This window comes from Phyllobates terribilis, unplaced genomic scaffold (assembly GCF_046119375.1).
Source record: "Phyllobates terribilis strain yellow unplaced genomic scaffold, ASM4611937v1 Scaffold_7__3_contigs__length_470593459, whole genome shotgun sequence".
Lineage (NCBI taxonomy): Eukaryota > Metazoa > Chordata > Amphibia > Anura > Dendrobatidae > Phyllobates > Phyllobates terribilis.
The window spans coordinates 135,244,972-135,270,644 of NW_027362767.1; the positions used below are offsets into that span (position 1 = coordinate 135,244,972).

Here is a 25,673-nt window from a genome sequence, read left to right on the forward strand (position 1 = left end):
TCACAGCTCCTCACATATAATGATATATTACAGCAGTGACGTCACAGCTCCTCACATATAATGATATATTACAGCAGTGACATCACCGCTCCTCACATATAATGATATATTACAGCGGTGACATCACCGCTCCTCACATATAATGATATATTACAGCAGTGACATCACCGCTCCACACATATAATGATATATTACAGCAGTGACATCACCGCTCCTCACATATAATGATCTATTACAGCGGTGACATCACCGCTCCTCACATATAATGATATATTACAGCGGTGACATCACCGCTTCTCACATATAATGATATATTACAGCGGTGACATCACCGCTCCTCACATATAATGATATATTACAGCAGTGACGTCACAGCTCCTCACATATAATGATATATTACAGCAGTGACATCACCGCTCCTCACATATAATGATATATTACAGCGGTGACATCACCGCTCCTCACATATAATGATATATTACAGCGGTGACATCACCGCTCCTCACATATAATGATATATTACAGCAGTGACGTCACAGCTCCTCACATATAATGATATATTACAGCAGTGACATCACCGCTCCTCACATATAATGATATATTACAGCAGTGACATCACCGCTCCTCACATATAATGATATATTACAGCAGTGACATCACCGCTCCTCACATATAATGATATATTACAGCGGTGACATCACCGCTCCTCACATATAATGATATATTACAGCAGTGACATCACCTCTCCTCACATATAATGATATATTACAGCAGTGACATCACCGCTCCTCACATATAATGATATATTACAGCAGTGACATCACATTTCCTCACATATAATGATATATTACAGCAGTGACATCACCGCTCCTCACATATAATGATATTACAGCAGTGACATCACCGCTCCTCACATATAATGATGTATTATAGCAGTGACATCACCGCTCCTCACATATAATGATATATTACAGCAGTGACATCACCGCTCCTCATATATAATGATATATTACAGCAGTGACATCACCGCTCCTCACATATAATGATATATTACAGCACTGACATCACCGCTCCTCACATATAATGATATATTACAGCAGTAACATCACCGCTCCTCACATATAATGATATATTACAGCAGTGACATCACCGCTCCTCACATATAATGATATATTACAGCAGTGACATCACGGCTCCTCACATATAATGATATATTACAGCAGTAACATCACCGCTCTTCACATATAATGATATATTACAGCAGTGACATCACCGCTCCCCACATATAATGATATATTACAGCAGTGACATCACAGCTCCTCACATATAATGATATATTACAGCAGTAACATCACCGCTCCTCACATATAATGATATATTACAGCAGTGACATCACCTCTCCTCACATATAATGATATATTACAGCAGTGACATCACCGCTCCTCACATATAATGATATATTACAGCAGTGACGTCACCGCTCCTCACATATAATGATATATTACAGCAGTGACATCACCGCTCCTCACATATAATGATATATTACAGCAGTGACATCACCGCTCCTCACATAAAATGATATATTACAGCGGTGACATCACCGCTCCTCACATATAATGATATATTACAGAGGTGACATCACCTCTCCTCACATATAATGATATATTACAGCAGTGACATCACAGCTCCTCACATATAATGATATATTACAGCAGTGACATCACCGCTCCTCACATATAATGATATATTACAGCAGTGACATCAACGCTCCTCACATATGATATATTACAGAGGTGACATCACCGCTCCTCACATATAATGATATATTACAGCAGTGACATCACCGCTCCCCACATATAATGATATATTACAGAGGTGACATCACCGCTCCTCACATATAATGATATATTACAGAGGTGACATCACCTCTCCTCACATATAATGATATATTACAGCAGTGACATCACAGCTCCTCACATATAATGATATATTACAGCAGTGACATCACAGCTCCTCACATATAATGATATATTACAGCAGTGACATCACCGCTCCTCACATATAATGATATATTACAGCAGTGACATCACAGCTCCTCACATATAATGATACATTACAGCAGTGACATCACCGCTCCTCACATATAATGATATATTACAGCAGTAACATCACCGCTCCTCACATATAATGATATATTACAACAGTGAAGTCACCGCTCCTCACATATAATGATATATTACAGCGGTGACATCACCGCTCCTCACATATAATGATATATTACAGCAGTGACATCACCTCTCCTCACATATAATGATATATTACAGCAGTGACATCACCGCTCCTCACATATAATGATATATTACAGCAGTGACATCACCGCTCCTCACATATAATGATATATTACAGCAGTGACATCACCGCTCCTCACATATAATGATATATTACAGCAGTGACATCACCGCTCCTCACATATAATGATATATTACAGCAGTGACATCACCTCTCCTCACATATAATGATATATTACAGCAGTGACATCACCGCTCCTCACATATAATGATATATTACAGCAGTGACATCACCGCTCCTCACATATAATGATATATTACAGCAGTGACATCACCGCTCCTCACATATAATGATATATTACAGCAGTAACATCACCGCTCCTCACATATAATGATATATTACAGCAGTGACATCACCGCTCCCCACATATAATGATATATTACAGCAGTGACATCACCGCTCCTCACATATAATGATATATTACAGCAGTGACATCACCGCTCCTCACATATAATGATATATTACAGAGGTGACATCACCGCTCCTCACATATAATGATATATTACAGCAGTGACATCACCGCTCCTCACATATAATGATATATTACAGCAGTGACATCACCGCTCCTCACATATAATGATATATTACAGCAGTGACATCACCGGTCCTCACATATAATGATATATTACAGCAGTGACGTCACCGGTCCTCACATATAATGATATATTACAGCAGTGACATCACCGCTCCTCACATATAATGATATATTACAGCGGTGACATCACCGCTCCTCACATATAATGATATATTACAGCAGTGACGTCACAGCTCCTCACATATAATGATATATTACAGCAGTGACGTCACAGCTCCTCACATATAATGATATATTACAGCAGTGACATCACCGCTCCTCACATATAATGATATATTACAGCGGTGACATCACCGCTCCTCACATATAATGATATATTACAGCAGTGACATCACCTCTCCTCACATATAATGATATATTACAGCAGTGACATCACCGCTCCTCACATATAATGATATATTACAGCAGTGACATCACCGCTCCTCACATATAATGATATATTACAGCAGTGACATCACCGCTCCTCACATATAATGATCTATTACAGCGGTGACATCACCGCTCCTCACATATAATGATATATTACAGCGTTGACATCACCGCTCCTCACATATAATGATATATTACAGCGGTGACATCACCGCTCCTCACATATAATGATATATTACAGCAGTGACATCACCTCTCCTCACATATAATGATATATTACAGCAGTGACATCACCGCTCCTCACATATAATGATATATTACAGCAGTGACATAACCGCTCCTCACATATAATGATATATTACAGCGGTGACATCACCGCTCCTCACATATAATGATATATTACAGCAGTGACATCACCTCTCCTCACATATAATGATATATTACAGCAGTGACATCACCGCTCCTCACATATAATGATATATTACAGCAGTGACATCACATTTCCTCACATATAATGATATATTACAGCAGTGACATCACCGCTCCTCACATATAATGATATATTACAGCACTGACATCACCGCTCCTCACATATAATGATATATTACAGCAGTAACATCACCGCTCCTCACATATAATGATATATTACAGCAGTGACATCACCGCTCCTCACATATAATGATATATTACAGCAGTGACATCACGGCTCCTCACATATAATGATATATTACAGCAGTAACATCACCGCTCCTCACATATAATGATATATTACAGCAGTGACATCACCGCTCCCCACATATAATGATATATTACAGCAGTGACATCACAGCTCCTCACATATAATGATATATTACAGCAGTAACATCACCGCTCCTCACATATAATGATATATTACAGCAGTGACATCACCTCTCCTCACATATAATGATATATTACAGCAGTGACATCACCGCTCCTCACATATAATGATATATTACAGCAGTGACGTCACCGCTCCTCACATATAATGATATATTACAGCAGTGACATCACCGCTCCTCACATATAATGATATATTACAGCAGTGACATCACCGCTCCTCACATATAATAATATATTACAGCGGTGACATCACCGCTCCTCACATATAATGATATATTACAGAGGTGAAATCACCTCTCCTCACATATAATGATATATTACAGCAGTGACATCACCGCTCCTCACATATAATGATATATTACAGCAGTGACATCACCGCTCCTCACATATAATGATATATTACAGCAGTGACGTCACCGGTCCTCACATATAATGATATATTACAGCAGTGACATCACCGCTCCTCACATATAATGATATATTACAGCGGTGACATCACCGCTCCTCACATATAATGATATATTACAGCAGTGACGTCACAGCTCCTCACATATAATGATATATTACAGCAGTGACGTCACAGCTCCTCACATATAATGATATATTACAGCAGTGACATCACCGCTCCTCACATATAATGATATATTACAGCGGTGACATCACCGCTCCTCACATATAATGATATATTACAGCAGTGACATCACCGCTCCTCACATATAATGATATATTACAGCAGTGACATCACCGCTCCTCACATATAATGATCTATTACAGCGGTGACATCACCGCTCCTCACATATAATGATATATTACAGCGGTGACATCACCGCTCCTCACATATAATGATATATTACAGCGGTGACATCACCGCTCCTCACATATAATGATATATTACAGCAGTGACATCACCTCTCCTCACATATAATGATATATTACAGCAGTGACATCACCGCTCCTCACATATAATGATATATTACAGCAGTGACATCACCGCTCCTCACATATAATGATATATTACAGCGGTGACATCACCGCTCCTCACATATAATGATATATTACAGCAGTGACATCACCGCTCCTCATATATAATGATATATTACAGCAGTGACATCACCGCTCCTCACATATAATGATATATTACAGCACTGACATCACCGCTCCTCACATATAATGATATATTACAGCAGTAACATCATCGCTCCTCACATATAATGATATATTACAGCAGTGACATCACCGCTCCTCACATATAATGATATATTACAGCAGTGACATCACGGCTCCTCACATATAATGATATATTACAGCAGTAACATCACCGCTCCTCACATATAATGATATATTACAGCAGTGACATCACCGCTCCCCACATATAATGATATATTACAGCAGTGACATCACAGCTCCTCACATATAATGATATATTACAGCAGTAACATCACCGCTCCTCACATATAATGATATATTACAGCAGTGACATCACCTCTCCTCACATATAATGATATATTACAGCAGTGACATCACCGCTCCTCACATATAATGATATATTACAGCAGTGACGTCACCGCTCCTCACATATAATGATATATTACAGCAGTGACATCACCGCTCCTCACATATAATGATATATTACAGCAGTGACATCACCGCTCCTCACATATAATGATATATTACAGCGGTGACATCACCGCTCCTCACATATAATGATATATTACAGAGGTGACATCACCTCTCCTCACATATAATGATATATTACAGCAGTGACATCACAGCTCCTCACATATAATGATATATTACAGCAGTGACATCACCGCTCCTCACATATGATATATTACAGAGGTGACATCACCGCTCCTCACATATAATGATATATTACAGCAGTGACATCACCGCTCCTCACATATAATGATATATTACAGCAGTGACATCACAGCTCCTCACATATAATGATACATTACAGCAGTGACATCACCGCTCCTCACATATAATGATATATTACAGCAGTAACATCACCGCTCCTCACATATAATGATACATTACAGCACTGACATCACCGCTCCTCACATATAATGATATATTACAGCAGTAACATCACCGCTCCTCACATATAATGATATATTACAGCAGTGACATCACCGCTCCTCACATATAATGATATATTACAGCAGTGACATCACGGCTCCTCACATATAATGATATATTACAGCAGTAACATCACCGCTCCTCACATATAATGATATATTACAGCAGTGACATCACCGCTCCCCACATATAATGATATATTACAGCAGTGACATCACAGCTCCTCACATATAATGATATATTACAGCAGTAACATCACCGCTCCTCACATATAATGATATATTACAGCAGTGACATCACCTCTCCTCACATATAATGATATATTACAGCAGTGACATCACCGCTCCTCACATATAATGATATATTACAGCAGTGACGTCACCGCTCCTCACATATAATGATATATTACAGCAGTGACATCACCGCTCCTCACATATAATGATATATTACAGCAGTGACATCACCGCTCCTCACATATAATGATATATTACAGCGGTGACATCACCGCTCCTCACATATAATGATATATTACAGAGGTGAAATCACCTCTCCTCACATATAATGATATATTACAGCAGTGACATCACCGCTCCTCACATATAATGATATATTACAGAAGACATCACCGCTCCTCACATATAATGATATATTACAGCAGTGACGTCACCGGTCCTCACATATAATGATATATTACAGCAGTGACATCACCGCTCCTCACATATAATGATATATTACAGCGGTGACATCACCGCTCCTCACATATAATGATATATTACAGCAGTGACGTCACAGCTCCTCACATATAATGATATATTACAGCAGTGACGTCACAGCTCCTCACATATAATGATATATTACAGCAGTGACATCACCGCTCCTCACATATAATGATATATTACAGCGGTGACATCACCGCTCCTCACATATAATGATATATTACAGCAGTGACATCACCGCTCCTCACATATAATGATATATTACAGCAGTGACATCACCGCTCCTCACATATAATGATCTATTACAGCGGTGACATCACCGCTCCTCACATATAATGATATATTACAGCGGTGACATCACCGCTCCTCACATATAATGATATATTACAGCGGTGACATCACCGCTCCTCACATATAATGATATATTACAGCAGTGACATCACCTCTCCTCACATATAATGATATATTACAGCAGTGACATCACCGCTCCTCACATATAATGATATATTACAGCAGTGACATCACCGCTCCTCACATATAATGATATATTACAGCGGTGACATCACCGCTCCTCACATATAATGATATATTACAGCAGTGACATTACCGCTCCTCATATATAATGATATATTACAGCAGTGACATCACCGCTCCTCACATATAATGATATATTACAGCACTGACATCACCGCTCCTCACATATAATGATATATTACAGCAGTAACATCATCGCTCCTCACATATAATGATATATTACAGCAGTGACATCACCGCTCCTCACATATAATGATATATTACAGCAGTGACATCACGGCTCCTCACATATAATGATATATTACAGCAGTAACATCACCGCTCCTCACATATAATGATATATTACAGCAGTGACATCACCGCTCCCCACATATAATGATATATTACAGCAGTGACATCACAGCTCCTCACATATAATGATATATTACAGCAGTAACATCACCGCTCCTCACATATAATGATATATTACAGCAGTGACATCACCTCTCCTCACATATAATGATATATTACAGCAGTGACATCACCGCTCCTCACATATAATGATATATTACAGCAGTGACGTCACCGCTCCTCACATATAATGATATATTACAGCAGTGACATCACCGCTCCTCACATATAATGATATATTACAGCAGTGACATCACCGCTCCTCACATATAATGATATATTACAGCGGTGACATCACCGCTCCTCACATATAATGATATATTACAGAGGTGACATCACCTCTCCTCACATATAATGATATATTACAGCAGTGACATCACAGCTCCTCACATATAATGATATATTACAGCAGTGACATCACCGCTCCTCACATATGATATATTACAGAGGTGACATCACCGCTCCTCACATATAATGATATATTACAGCAGTGACATCACCGCTCCTCACATATAATGATATATTACAGCAGTGACATCACAGCTCCTCACATATAATGATACATTACAGCAGTGACATCACCGCTCCTCACATATAATGATATATTACAGCAGTAACATCACCGCTCCTCACATATAATGATATATTACAGCAGTGAAGTCACCGCTCCTCACATATAATGATATATTACAGCGGTGACATCACCGCTCCTCACATATAATGATATATTACAGCAGTGACATCACCTCTCCTCACATATAATGATATATTACAGCAGTGACATCACCGCTCCTCACATATAATGATATATTACAGCAGTGACATCACCGCTCCTCACATATAATGATATATTACAGCAGTGACATCACCGCTCCTCACATATAATGATATATTACAGCAGTGACATCACCGCTCCTCACATATAATGATATATTACAGCAGTGACATCACCGCTCCTCACATATAATGATATATTACAGCAGTGACATCACCTCTCCTCACATATAATGATATATTACAGCAGTGACATCACCGCTCCTCACATATAATGATATATTACAGCAGTGACATCACCGCTCCTCACATATAATGATATATTACAGCAGTGACATCACCGCTCCTCACATATAATGATATATTACAGCAGTAACATCACCGCTCCTCACATATAATGATATATTACAGCAGTGACATCACCGCTCCCCACATATAATGATATATTACAGCAGTGACATCACCGCTCCTCACATATAATGATATATTACAGCAGTAACATCACCGCTCCTCACATATAATGATGTATTACAGCAGTGACGTCACCGCTCCTCACATATAATGATATATTACAGCAGTGACATCACCTCTCCTCACATATAATGATGTATTACAGCAGTGACATCACCGCTCCTCACATATAATGATATATTACAGCGGTGACATCACCGCTCCTCACATATAATGATATATTACAGAGGTGACATCACCTCTCCTCACATATAATGATATATTACAGCAGTGACATCACCGCTCCTCACATATAATGATATATTACAGCAGTGACATCACCGCTCCTCACATATAATGATATATTACAGAGGTGACATCACAGCTCCTCACATATAATGATATATTACAGAGGTGACATCACCGCTCCTCACATATAATGATATATTACAGCGGTGACATCACAGCTCCTCACATATAATGATATATTACAGAGGTGACATCACCGCTCCTCACATATAATGATATATTACAGCAGTGACATCACCGCTCCTCACATATAATGATATATTACAGCAGTGACATCACCGCTCCTCACATATAATGATATATTACAGCAGTGACATCACCGCTCCTCACATATAATGATATATTACAGCGGTGACATCACCGCTCCTCACATATAATGATATATTACAGCGGTGACATCACCGCTCCTCACATATAATGATATATTACAGCAGTAACATCACCGCTCCTCACATATAATGATATATTACAGCAGTAACATCACCGCTCCTCACATATAAGGATATATTATAGAGGTGACATCACCGCTCCTCACATATAATGATATATTACAGCGGTGACATCACCGCTCCTCACATATAATGATATATTACAGCAGTAACATCACCACTCCTCACATATAATGATATATTACAGCAGTGACATCACCGCTTCCCACATATAATGATATATTACAGCAGTGACATCACCGCTCCTCACATATAATGATATATTACAGGTGTGACATCTCCGCTCCTCACATATAATGATATATTACAGCAGTGACATCACCGCTCCCCACATATAATGATATATTACAGCAGTGACATCACCGCTCCTCACATATAATGATATATTACAGCAGTGACATCACATTTCCTCACATATAATGATATATTACAGCAGTGACATCACCGCTCCTCACATATAATGATATATTACAGCAGTGACATCACCGCTCCTCACATATAATGATGTATTATAGCAGTGAAATCACCGCTCCTCACATATAATGATATATTACAGCAGTGACATCACCGCTCCTCATATATAATGATATATTACAGCAGTGACATCACCGCTCCTCACATATAATGATATATTACAGCACTGACATCACCGCTCCTCACATATAATGATATATTACAGCAGTAACATCACCGCTCCTCACATATAATGATATATTACAGCAGTGACATCACCGCTCCTCACATATAATGATATATTACAGCAGTGACATCACGGCTCCTCACATATAATGATATATTACAGCAGTAACATCACCGCTCCTCACATATAATGATATATTACAGCAGTAACATCACCGCTCCTCACATATAATGATATATTACAGCAGTGACATCACCGCTCCCCACATATAATGATATATTACAGCAGTGACATCACAGCTCCTCACATATAATGATATATTACAGCAGTAACATCACCGCTCCTCACATATAATGATATATTACAGCAGTGACATCACCTCTCCTCACATATAATGATATATTACAGCAGTGACATCACCGCTCCTCACATATAATGATATATTACAGCAGTGACGTCACCGCTCCTCACATATAATGATATATTACAGCAGTGACATCACCGCTCCTCACATATAATGATATATTACAGCAGTGACATCACCGCTCCTCACATATAATGATATATTACAGCGGTGACATCACCGCTCCTCACATATAATGATATATTACAGAGGTGAAATCACCTCTCCTCACATATAATGATATATTACAGCAGTGACATCACCGCTCCTCACATATAATGATATATTACAGCAGTGACATCACCGCTCCTCACATATAATGATATATTACAGCAGTGACGTCACCGGTCCTCACATATAATGATATATTACAGCAGTGACATCACCGCTCCTCACATATAATGATATATTACAGCGGTGACATCACCGCTCCTCACATATAATGATATATTACAGCAGTGACGTCACAGCTCCTCACATATAATGATATATTACAGCAGTGACGTCACAGCTCCTCACATATAATGATATATTACAGCAGTGACATCACCGCTCCTCACATATAATGATATATTACAGCGGTGACATCACCGCTCCTCACATATAATGATATATTACAGCAGTGACATCACCGCTCCTCACATATAATGATCTATTACAGCAGTGACATCACCGCTCCTCACATATAATGATCTATTACAGCGGTGACATCACCGCTCCTCACATATAATGATATATTACAGCGGTGACATCACCGCTCCTCACATATAATGATATATTACAGCGGTGACATCACCGCTCCTCACATATAATGATATATTACAGCAGTGACATCACCTCTCCTCACATATAATGATATATTACAGCAGTGACATCACCGCTCCTCACATATAATGATATATTACAGCAGTGACATCACCGCTCCTCACATATAATGATATATTACAGCGGTGACATCACCGCTCCTCACATATAATGATATATTACAGCGGTGACATCACCGCTCCTCACATATAATGATATATTACAGCAGTGACATCACCGCTCCTCACATATAATGATATATTACAGCAGTGACATCACCGCTCCTCACATATAATGATATATTACAGCAGTAACATCATCGCTCCTCACATATAATGATATATTACAGCAGTGACATCACCGCTCCTCACATATAATGATATATTACAGCAGTGACATCACGGCTCCTCACATATAATGATATATTACAGCAGTAACATCACCGCTCCTCACATATAATGATATATTACAGCAGTAACATCACCACTCCTCACATATAATGATATATTACAGCAGTGACATCACCGCTTCCCACATATAATGATATATTACAGCAGTGACATCACCGCTCCTCACATATAATGATATATTACAGGTGTGACATCTCCGCTCCTCACATATAATGATATATTACAGCAGTGACATCACCGCTCCCCACATATAATGATATATTACAGCAGTGACATCACCGCTCCTCACATATAATGATATATTACAGCAGTGACATCACATTTCCTCACATATAACGATATATTACAGCAGTGACATCACCGCTCCTCACATATAATGATATATTACATCAGTGACATCACCGCTCCTCACATATAATGATGTATTATAGCAGTGAAATCACCGCTCCTCACATATAATGATATATTACAGCAGTGACATCACCGCTCCTCATATATAATGATATATTACAGCAGTGACATCACCGCTCCTCACATATAATGATATATTACAGCACTGACATCACCGCTCCTCACATATAATGATATATTACAGCAGTAACATCACCGCTCCTCACATATAATGATATATTACAGCAGTGACATCACCGCTCCTCACATATAATGATATATTACAGCAGTGACATCACGGCTCCTCACATATAATGATATATTACAGCAGTAACATCACCGCTCCTCACATATAATGATATATTACAGCAGTGACATCACCGCTCCCCACATATAATGATATATTACAGCAGTGACATCACAGCTCCTCACATATAATGATATATTACAGCAGTAACATCACCGCTCCTGACATATAATGATATATTACAGCAGTGACATCACCGCTCCTCACATATAATGATATATTACAGCAGTGACGTCACCGCTCCTCACATATAATGATATATTACAGCAGTGACATCACCGCTCCTCACATATAATGATCTATTACAGCGGTGACATCACCGCTCCTCACATATAATGATATATTACAGCGGTGACATCACCGCTCCTCACATATAATGATATATTACAGCGGTGACATCACCGCTCCTCACATATAATGATATATTACAGCAGTGACATCACCTCTCCTCACATATAATGATATATTACAGCAGTGACATCACCGCTCCTCACATATAATGATATATTACAGCAGTGACATCACCGCTCCTCACATATAATGATATATTACAGCAGTGACATCACCGCTCCTCACATATAATGATATATTACAGCGGTGACATCACCGCTCCTCACATATAATGATATATTACAGCAGTGACATCACCGCTCCTCACATATAATGATATATTACAGCAGTGACATCACCGCTCCTCACATATAATGATATATTACAGCAGTGACATCACCGCTCCTCACATATAATGATATATTACAGCAGTAACATCATCGCTCCTCACATATAATGATATATTACAGCAGTGACATCACCGCTCCTCACATATAATGATATATTACAGCAGTGACATCACGGCTCCTCACATATAATGATATATTACAGCAGTAACATCACCGCTCCTCACATATAATGATATATTACAGCAGTGACATCACCGCTCCCCACATATAATGATATATTACAGCAGTGACATCACAGCTCCTCACATATAATGATATATTACAGCAGTAACATCACCGCTCCTCACATATAATGATATATTACAGCAGTGACATCACCTCTCCTCACATATAATGATATATTACAGCAGTGACATCACCGCTCCTCACATATAATGATATATTACAGCAGTGACGTCACCGCTCCTCACATATAATGATATATTACAGCAGTGACATCACCGCTCCTCACATATAATGATATATTACAGCAGTGACATCACCGCTCCTCACATATAATGATATATTACAGCGGTGACATCACCGCTCCTCACATATAATGATATATTACAGAGGTGACATCACCTCTCCTCACATATAATGATATATTACAGCAGTGACATCACAGCTCCTCACATATAATGATATATTACAGCAGTGACATCACCGCTCCTCACATATAATGATATATTACAGCAGTGACATCACCGCTCCTCACATATAATGATGTATTATAGCAGTGAAATCACCGCTCCTCACATATAATGATATATTACAGCAGTGACATAACCGCTCCTCACATATAATGATATATTACAGCAGTGACATCACCGCTCCTCACATATAATGATATATTACAGCACTGACATCACCGCTCCTCACATATAATGATATATTACAGCAGTAACATCACCGCTCCTCACATATAATGATATATTACAGCAGTGACATCACCGCTCCTCACATATAATGATATATTACAGCAGTGACATCACGGCTCCTCACATATAATGATATATTACAGCAGTAACATCACCGCTCCTCACATATAATGATATATTACAGCAGTGACATCACCGCTCCCCACATATAATGATATATTACAGCAGTGACATCACAGCTCCTCACATATAATGATATATTACAGCAGTAACATCACCGCTCCTGACATATAATGATATATTACAGCAGTGACATCACCGCTCCTCACATATAATGATATATTACAGCAGTGACGTCACCGCTCCTCACATATAATGATATATTACAGCAGTGACATCACCGCTCCTCACATATAATGATCTATTACAGCGGTGACATCACCGCTCCTCACATATAATGATATATTACAGCGGTGACATCACCGCTCCTCACATATAATGATATATTACAGCGGTGACATCACCGCTCCTCACATATAATGATATATTACAGCAGTGACATCACCTCTCCTCACATATAATGATATATTACAGCAGTGACATCACCGCTCCTCACATATAATGATATATTACAGCAGTGACATCACCGCTCCTCACATATAATGATATATTACAGCGGTGACATCACCGCTCCTCACATATAATGATATATTACAGCAGTGACATCACCGCTCCTCACATATAATGATATATTACAGCAGTGACATCACCGCTCCTCACATATAATGATATATTACAGCAGTGACATCACCGCTCCTCACATATAATGATATATTACAGCAGTAACATCATCGCTCCTCACATATAATGATATATTACAGCAGTGACATCACCGCTCCTCACATATAATGATATATTACAGCAGTGACATCACGGCTCCTCACATATAATGATATATTACAGCAGTAACATCACCGCTCCTCACATATAATGATATATTACAGCAGTGACATCACCGCTCCCCACATATAATGATATATTACAGCAGTGACATCACAGCTCCTCACATATAATGATATATTACAGCAGTAACATCACCGCTCCTCACATATAATGATATATTACAGCAGTGACATCACCTCTCCTCACATATAATGATATATTACAGCAGTGACATCACCGCTCCTCACATATAATGATATATTACAGCAGTGACGTCACCGCTCCTCACATATAATGATATATTACAGCAGTGACATCACCGCTCCTCACATATAATGATATATTACAGCAGTGACATCACCGCTCCTCACATATAATGATATATTACAGCGGTGACATCACCGCTCCTCACATATAATGATATATTACAGAGGTGACATCACCTCTCCTCACATATAATGATATATTACAGCAGTGACATCACAGCTCCTCACATATAATGATATATTACAGCAGTGACATCACCGCTCCTCACATATGATATATTACAGAGGTGACATCACAGCTCCTCACATATAATGATATATTACAGCAGTGACATCACCGCTCCTCACATATAATGATATATTACAGCAGTGACATCACAGCTCCTCACATATAATGATACATTACAGCAGTGACATCACCGCTCCTCACATATAATGATATATTACAGCAGTAACATCACCGCTCCTCACATATAATGATACATTACAGCACTGACATCACCGCTCCTCACATATAATGATATATTACAGCAGTAACATCACCGCTCCTCACATATAATGATATATTACAGCAGTGACATCACCGCTCCTCACATATAATGATATATTACAGCAGTGACATCACGGCTCCTCACATATAATGATATATTACAGCAGTAACATCACCGCTCCTCACATATAATGATATATTACAGCAGTGACATCACCGCTCCCCACATATAATGATATATTACAGCAGTGACATCACAGCTCCTCACATATAATGATATATTACAGCAGTAACATCACCGCTCCTCACATATAATGATATATTACAGCAGTGACATCACCTCTCCTCACATATAATGATATATTACAGCAGTGACATCACCGCTCCTCACATATAATGATATATTACAGCAGTGACGTCACCGCTCCTCACATATAATGATATATTACAGCAGTGACATCACCGCTCCTCACATATAGTGATATATTACAGCAGTGACATCACCGCTCCTCACATATAATGATATATTACAGCGGTGACATCACCGCTCCTCACATATAATGATATATTACAGAGGTGAAATCACCTCTCCTCACATATAATGATATATTACAGCAGTGACATCACCGCTCCTCACATATAATGATATATTACAGCAGTGACATCACCGCTCCTCACATATAATGATATATTACAGCAGTGACGTCACCGGTCCTCACATATAATGATATATTACAGCAGTGACATCACCGCTCCTCACATATAATGATATATTACAGCAGTGACATCACCGCTCCTCACATATAATGATATATTACAGCGGTGACATCACCGCTCCTCACATATAATGATATATTACAGAGGTGACATCACCTCTCCTCACATATAATGATATATTACAGCAGTGACATCACAGCTCCTCACATATAATGATATATTACAGCAGTGACATCACCGCTCCTCACATATGATATATTACAGAGGTGACATCACCGCTCCTCACATATAATGATATATTACAGCAGTGACATCACCGCTCCTCACATATAATGATATATTACAGCAGTGACATCACAGCTCCTCACATATAATGATACATTACAGCAGTGACATCACCGCTCCTCACATATAATGATATATTACAGCAGTAACATCACCGCTCCTCACATATAATGATACATTACAGCACTGACATCACCGCTCCTCACATATAATGATATATTACAGCAGTAACATCACCGCTCCTCACATATAATGATATATTACAGCAGTGACATCACCGCTCCTCACATATAATGATATATTACAGCAGTGACATCACGGCTCCTCACATATAATGATATATTACAGCAGTAACATCACCGCTCCTCACATATAATGATATATTACAGCAGTGACATCACCGCTCCCCACATATAATGATATATTACAGCAGTGACATCACAGCTCCTCACATATAATGATATATTACAGCAGTAACATCACCGCTCCTCACATATAATGATATATTACAGCAGTGACATCACCTCTCCTCACATATAATGATATATTACAGCAGTGACATCACCGCTCCTCACATATAATGATATATTACAGCAGTGACGTCACCGCTCCTCACATATAATGATATATTACAGCAGTGACATCACCGCTCCTCACATATAATGATATATTACAGCAGTGACATCACCGCTCCTCACATATAATGATATATTACAGCGGTGACATCACCGCTCCTCACATATAATGATATATTACAGAGGTGAAATCACCTCTCCTCACATATAATGATATATTACAGCAGTGACATCACCGCTCCTCACATATAATGATATATTACAGCAGTGACATCACCGCTCCTCACATATAATGATATATTACAGCAGTGACGTCACCGGTCCTCACATATAATGATATATTACAGCAGTGACATCACCGCTCCTCACATATAATGATATATTACAGCGGTGACATCACCGCTCCTCACATATAATGATATATTACAGCGGTGACATCACCGCTCCTCACATATAATGATATATTACAGCAGTGACGTCACAGCTCCTCACATATAATGATATATTACAGCAGTGACGTCACAGCTCCTCACATATAATGATATATTACAGCAGTGACATCACCGCTCCTCACATATAATGATATATTACAGCGGTGACATCACCGCTCCTCACATATAATGATATATTACAGCAGTGACATCACCGCTCCTCACATATAATGATATATTACAGCAGTGACATCACCGCTCCTCACATATAATGATCTATTACAGCGGTGACATCACCGCTCCTCACATATAATGATATATTACAGCGGTGACATCACCGCTCCTCACATATAATGATATATTACAGCGGTGACATCACCGCTCCTCACATATAATGATATATTACAGCAGTGACATCACCTCTCCTCACATATAATGATATATTACAGCAGTGACATCACCGCTCCTCACATATAATGATATATTACAGCAGTGACATCACCGCTCCTCACATATAATGATATATTACAGCGGTGACATCACCGCTCCTCACATATAATGATATATTACAGCAGTGACATCACCGCTCCTCATATATAATGATATATTACAGCAGTGACATCACCGCTCCTCACATATAATGATATATTACAGCACTGACATCACCGCTCCTCACATATAATGATATATTACAGCAGTAACATCATCGCTCCTCACATATAATGATATATTACAGCAGTGACATCACCGCTCCTCACATATAATGATATATTACAGCAGTGACATCACGGCTCCTCACATATAATGATATATTACAGCAGTAACATCACCGCTCCTCACATATAATGATATATTACAGCAGTGACATCACCGCTCCCCACATATAATGATATATTACAGCAGTGACATCACAGCTCCTCACATATAATGATATATTACAGCAGTAACATCACCGCTCCTCACATATAATGATATATTACAGCAGTGACATCACCTCTCCTCACATATAATGATATATTACAGCAGTGACATCACCGCTCCTCACATATAATGATATATTACAGCAGTGACGTCACCGCTCCTCACATATAATGATATATTACAGCAGTGACATCACCGCTCCTCACATATAATGATATATTACAGCAGTGACATCACCGCTCCTCACATATAATGATATATTACAGCGGTGACATCACCGCTCCTCACATATAATGATATATTACAGAGGTGACATCACCTCTCCTCACATATAATGATATATTACAGCAGTGACATCACAGCTCCTCACATATAATGATATATTACAGCAGTGACATCACCGCTCCTCACATATGATATATTACAGAGGTGACATCACCGCTCCTCACATATAATGATATATTACAGCAGTGACATCACCGCTCCTCACATATAATGATATATTACAGCAGTGACATCACAGCTCCTCACATATAATGATACATTACAGCAGTGACATCACCGCTCCTCACATATAATGATATATTACAGCAGTAACATCACCGCTCCTCACATATAATGATATATTACAGCAGTGAAGTCACCGCTCCTCACATATAATGATATATTACAGCGGTGACATCACCGCTCCTCACATATAATGATATATTACAGCAGTGACATCACCTCTCCTCACATATAATGATATATTACAGCAGTGACATCACCGCTCCTCACATATAATGATATATTACAGCAGTGACATCACCGCTCCTCACATATAATGATATATTACAGCAGTGACATCACCGCTCCTCACATATAATGATATATTACAGCAGTGACATCACCGCTCCTCACATATAATGATATATTACAGCAGTGACATCACCGCTCCTCACATATGATATATTACAGCAGTGACATCACCTCTCCTCACATATAATGATATATTACAGCAGTGACATCACCGCTCCTCACATATAATAATATATTACAGCAGTGACATCACCGCTCCTCACATATAATGATATATTACAGCAGTGACATCACCGCTCCTCACATATGATATATTACAGCAGTAACATCACCGCTCCTCACATATAATGATATATTACAGCAGTGACATCACCGCTCCCCACATATAATGATATATTACAGCAGTGACATCACCGCTCCTCACATATAATGATATATTACAGCAGTAACATCACCGCTCCTCACATATAATGATATATTACAGCAGTGACGTCACCGCTCCTCACATATAATGATATATTACAGCAGTGACATCACCTCTCCTCACATATAATGATGTATTACAGCAGTGACATCACCGCTCCTCACATATAATGATATATTACAGCGGTGACATCACCGCTCCTCACATATAATGATATATTACAGAGGTGACATCACCTCTCCTCACATATAATGATATATTACAGCAGTGACATCACAGCTCCTCACATATAATGATATATTACAGCAGTGACATCACCGCTCCTCACATATAATGATATATTACAGAGGTGACATCACCGCTCCTCACATATAATGATATATTACAGCAGTGACATCACCGCTCCTCACATATAATGATATATTACAGCAGTGACATCACCGCTCCTCACATATAATGATATATTACAGCAGTGACATCACCGCTCCTCACATATAATGATATATTACAGCGGTGACATCACCGCTCCTCACATATAATGATATATTACAGCGGTGACATCACCGCTCCTCACATATAATGATATATTACAGCAGTAACATCACCGCTCCTCACATATAATGATATATTACAGCAGTAACATCACCGCTCCTCACATATAAGGATATATTATAGAGGTGACATCACCGCTCCTCACATATAATGATATATTACAGCGGTGACATCACCGCTCCTCACATATAATGATATATTACAGCAGTAACATCACCACTCCTCACATATAATGATATATTACAGCAGTGACATCACCGCTTCCCACATATAATGATATATTACAGCAGTGACATCACCGCTCCTCACATATAATGATATATTACAGGTGTGACATCTCCGCTCCTCACATATAATGATATATTACAGCAGTGACATCACCGCTCCCCACATATAATGATATATTACAGCAGTGACATCACCGCTCCTCACATATAATGATATATTACAGCAGTGACATCACCGCTCCTCACATATAATGATATATTAAAGCAGTGACATCACCTCTCCTCACATATAATGATATATTACAGCAGTGACATCACCGCTCCTCACATATAATGATATATTACAGCAGTGACATCACCGCTCCTCACATATAATGATATATTACAGCAGTGACATCACCACTCATTACCATTCTAGTTCTCTCTCTGAGTCCTTCAGGATCTCTTCTCTCTGGAACATGAAGAATTGAAAATATAATTTTTTTTTTTAATTAAATCAAATAAAATTATTTTTCTCATTATGTTCTGGTTACCTCGGTAATGCTTCTTGAGTTATACAATGTCCTGGATCCCAGCATCTTGAGCAAAAGGGGAGGAAACTACAAAGCAGCACAAAGTATTTCAGGAGGAGACTGGGAGGCAGTGATTTATACTTTGTAGTGATGATAATACAGAGAACATTGATATGGGCGCCTGCAGCCAGGGCTCCTCTGTATCAGTGCTCCTCCTGTGCTCACGCTTCCCAGTAGTGTTACCATGGAAACAGTCAACAGAAGCTGAAAATGTGACATCACTTCCTGGCTGGTATTTTTTTGTTGTTGTTTTTTTAACACTGGTCCTAATACAGAGCCAGAAAAAACAACATGTAAAATCTGTGTCAGAATTTCACTTCTTAAAGTGCACAGACTTCGGGAGATAAGCAAAAACTGTCTAATAGCAAAACTGGCTTAGCTGCCAGTAAAGGCAACATAAGAGTGACATGACGAAATACTAATTGTAATGGAATATCCACAATAAACTTCAATATTGAAGATTTTGTAGTTTAGTTGAACTGTACAACACTGCACAAGAATATAACTACTATAGTACTGCCCCCTATGTACAAGAATATAACTACTATAATACTGCTCCTATGTACAAGAATATAACTACTATAATACTGCCTCTATGTACAAGAATATATCTACTATAATACTGCCCCCTATGTACAAGAATATAACTACTATAATACTGCCCCTATGTACAAGAATATAACTACTATAATACTGCTCCCTATGTACAAGAATATAACTACTATAATACTGCTCCTATGTACAAGAATATAACTACTATAATACTGCCCCTATGTACAAGAATATAACTACTATAATACTGCCCCTGTGTACAAGAATATAACTACTATAATACTGCTCCTATGTACAAGAATATAACTACTATAATACTGCCCCCTATGTACAAGAATATAACTACTATAATACTGCCCCTATGTACAAGAATATAACTACTATAATACTGCTCCTATGTACAAGAATATAACTACTATAATACTGCCCCCTATGTACAAGAATATAACTACTATAATACTGCCCCTATGTACAAGAATATAACTACTATAATACTGCTCCTATGTACAAGAATATAACTACTATAATACTGCCCCCTATGTACAAGAATATAACTACTATAATACTGCCCCCTATGTACAAGAATATAACTACTATAATACTGCCCCTATGTACAAGACTATAACTACTATAATACTGCCCCTATGTACAAGAATATAACTACTATAATACTGCCCCTATGTACAAGAATATAACTACTATAATACTGCTCCTATGTACAAGAATATAACTACTATAATACTGCTCCTACGTACAAGAATATAACTACTATAATACTGCCCCTATGTACAAGAATATAACTACTATAATACTGCCCCTATGTGCAAGAATATAACTACTATAATACTGCTCCTATGTACAAGAATATAACTACTATAATACTGCCCCCTATGTACAAGAATATAACTACTATAATACTACCCCTATGTACAAGAATATAACTACTATAATACTACCCCTATGTACAAGAATATAACTACTATAATACTGCCCCTATGTGCAAGAATATAACTACTATAATACTGCTCCTATGTACAAGAATATAACTACTATAATACTGCCCCCTATGTACAAGAATATAACTACTATAATACTACCCCTATGTACAAGAATATAACTACTATAATACTGCCCCCTATGTACAAGAATATAACTACTATAATACTGCCCCTATGTACAAGAATATAACTACTATAATACTGCCCCCTATGTACAAGAATATAACTACTATAATACTACCCCTATGTACAAGAATATAACTACTATAATACTGCCCCCTATGTACAAGAATATAACTACTATAGTACTGCCCCCTATGTACAAGAATATAACTACTATAATACTGCCCCTATGTACAAGAATATAACTACTATAATAGTGCTCCTATGTACAAGAATATAACTACTATAATACTACCCCTATGTACAAGAATATAACTACTATAATACTGACCCCTATGTACAAGAATATAACTACTATAATACTACCCCTATGTACAAGAATATAACTACTATAATACTGCCCCCTATGTACAAGAATATAACTACTATAATACTGCCCCTATGTACAAGAATATAACTACTATAATACTGCCCCCTATGTACAAGAATATAACTACTATAATACTACCCCTATGTACAAGAATATAACTACTATAATACTGCCCCCTATGTACAAGAATATAACTACTATAATACTGCTCCTATGCACAAGAATATAACTACTATAGTACTGCCCCCTATGTACAAGAATATAACTACTATAATACTGCCCCTATGTACAAGAATATAACTACTATAATAGTGCTCCTATGTACAAGAATATAACTACTATAATAGTGCTCCTATGTACAAGAATATAACTACTATAATACTGGCCCCTATGTACAAGAATATATCTACTATAATACTGCTCCTATGTACAAGAATATAACTACTATAATACTGCCCCCTATGTACAAGAATATAACTACTATAATACTGCTCCTATGTACAAGAATATAACTACTGTAATACTGCTCCTATGTACAAGAATATAACTACTATAATACTGCTCCTATGTACAAGAATATAACTACTATAATACTGCCCCTATGTACAAGAATATAACTACTATAATACTGCCCCTATGTACAAGAATATAACTACTATAATACTGCTCCTATATACAAGAATATAACTACCATAATACTGCTCCTATGTACAAGAATATAACTACTATAATACTGCTCCTATGTACTAGAATATAACTGCTATAATACTGCCCCCTATGTACAAGAATATAACTACTATAATACTGCCCCTATGTACAAGAATATAACTACTATAATACTGCCCCTATGTACAAGAATATAACTACTATAATACTGCTCCTATATACAAGAATATAACTACTATAATACTGCTCCTATGTACAAGAATATAACTACTATAATACTGCTCCTATGTACAAGAATATAACTACTATAATACTGCCCCCTATGTACAAGAATATAACTACTATAATACTGCCCCCTATGTACAAGAATATAACAACTATAATACTGCCCCCTATGTACAAGAATATAACTACTATAATACTGCTCCTACATACAAGAATATAACTACTATACTACTGCTCCTATGTACACGAATATAACTACTATAATACTGCCCCCTATGTACAAGAATATAACTACTATAATACTGCCCCTATGTGCAAGAATATAACTACTATAATACTGCTCCTATGTGCAAGAATATAACTACTATAATACTGCTCCTATGTACAAGAATATAACTACTATAATACTGCTCCTATGTACAAGAATATAACTACTATACTACTGCTCCTATGTACACGAATATAACTACTATAATACTGCCCCCTATGTACAAGAATATAACTACTATAATACTGCCCCCTATGTACAAGAATATAACTACTATAATACTGCCCCCTATGTACAAGAATATAACAACTATAATACTGCCCCCTATGTACAAGAATATAACTACTATAATACTGCTCCTATATACAAGAATATAACTAGTATACTACTGCTCCTATGTACACGAATATAACTACTATAATACTGCCCCCTATGTACAAGAATATAACTACTATAATACTGCCCCTATGTACAAGAATATAACTACTATAGTACTGCTCGTATGTACAAGAATATAACTACTATAATACTGCCCCCTATGTACAAGAATATAACTACTATAATACTGCCCCTATGTATAAGAATATAACTACTATAATACTGCCCCTATGTACAAGAATATAACTACTATAATACTGCTCCTATGTACAAGAATATAACTACTATAATACTGCCCCTATGTACACGAATATAACTACTATAATACTGCCCCTATGTACAAGAATATAACTACTATAATACTGCCCCTATGTATAAGAATATAACTACTATAATACTGCTCCTATGTACAAGAATATAACTACTATAATACTGCTATGTACAAGAATATAACTACTATA

General features: G+C 37.7%; 1 protein-coding gene across 1 annotated transcript in view; it reads right to left on the reverse strand.

The window, feature by feature from the left end:
- CFAP141 (cilia and flagella associated protein 141) overlaps positions 1 to 21,844 on the reverse strand; it is a 41,416-nt gene extending 19,572 nt beyond the window's left edge. Inside the window, exons 1-2 of the mRNA XM_073637598.1 lie at positions 21,594 to 21,844; positions 21,471 to 21,511 (exon numbers count right to left, since the gene is read on the reverse strand). Coding sequence (XP_073493699.1) covers positions 21,471 to 21,511; positions 21,594 to 21,638 — 86 coding nt within the window. The 5' untranslated portion in view covers positions 21,639 to 21,844. The remainder of the gene's footprint in view (positions 1 to 21,470; positions 21,512 to 21,593) is intronic.
- Positions 21,845 to 25,673: the final 3,829 nt, after the last annotated feature.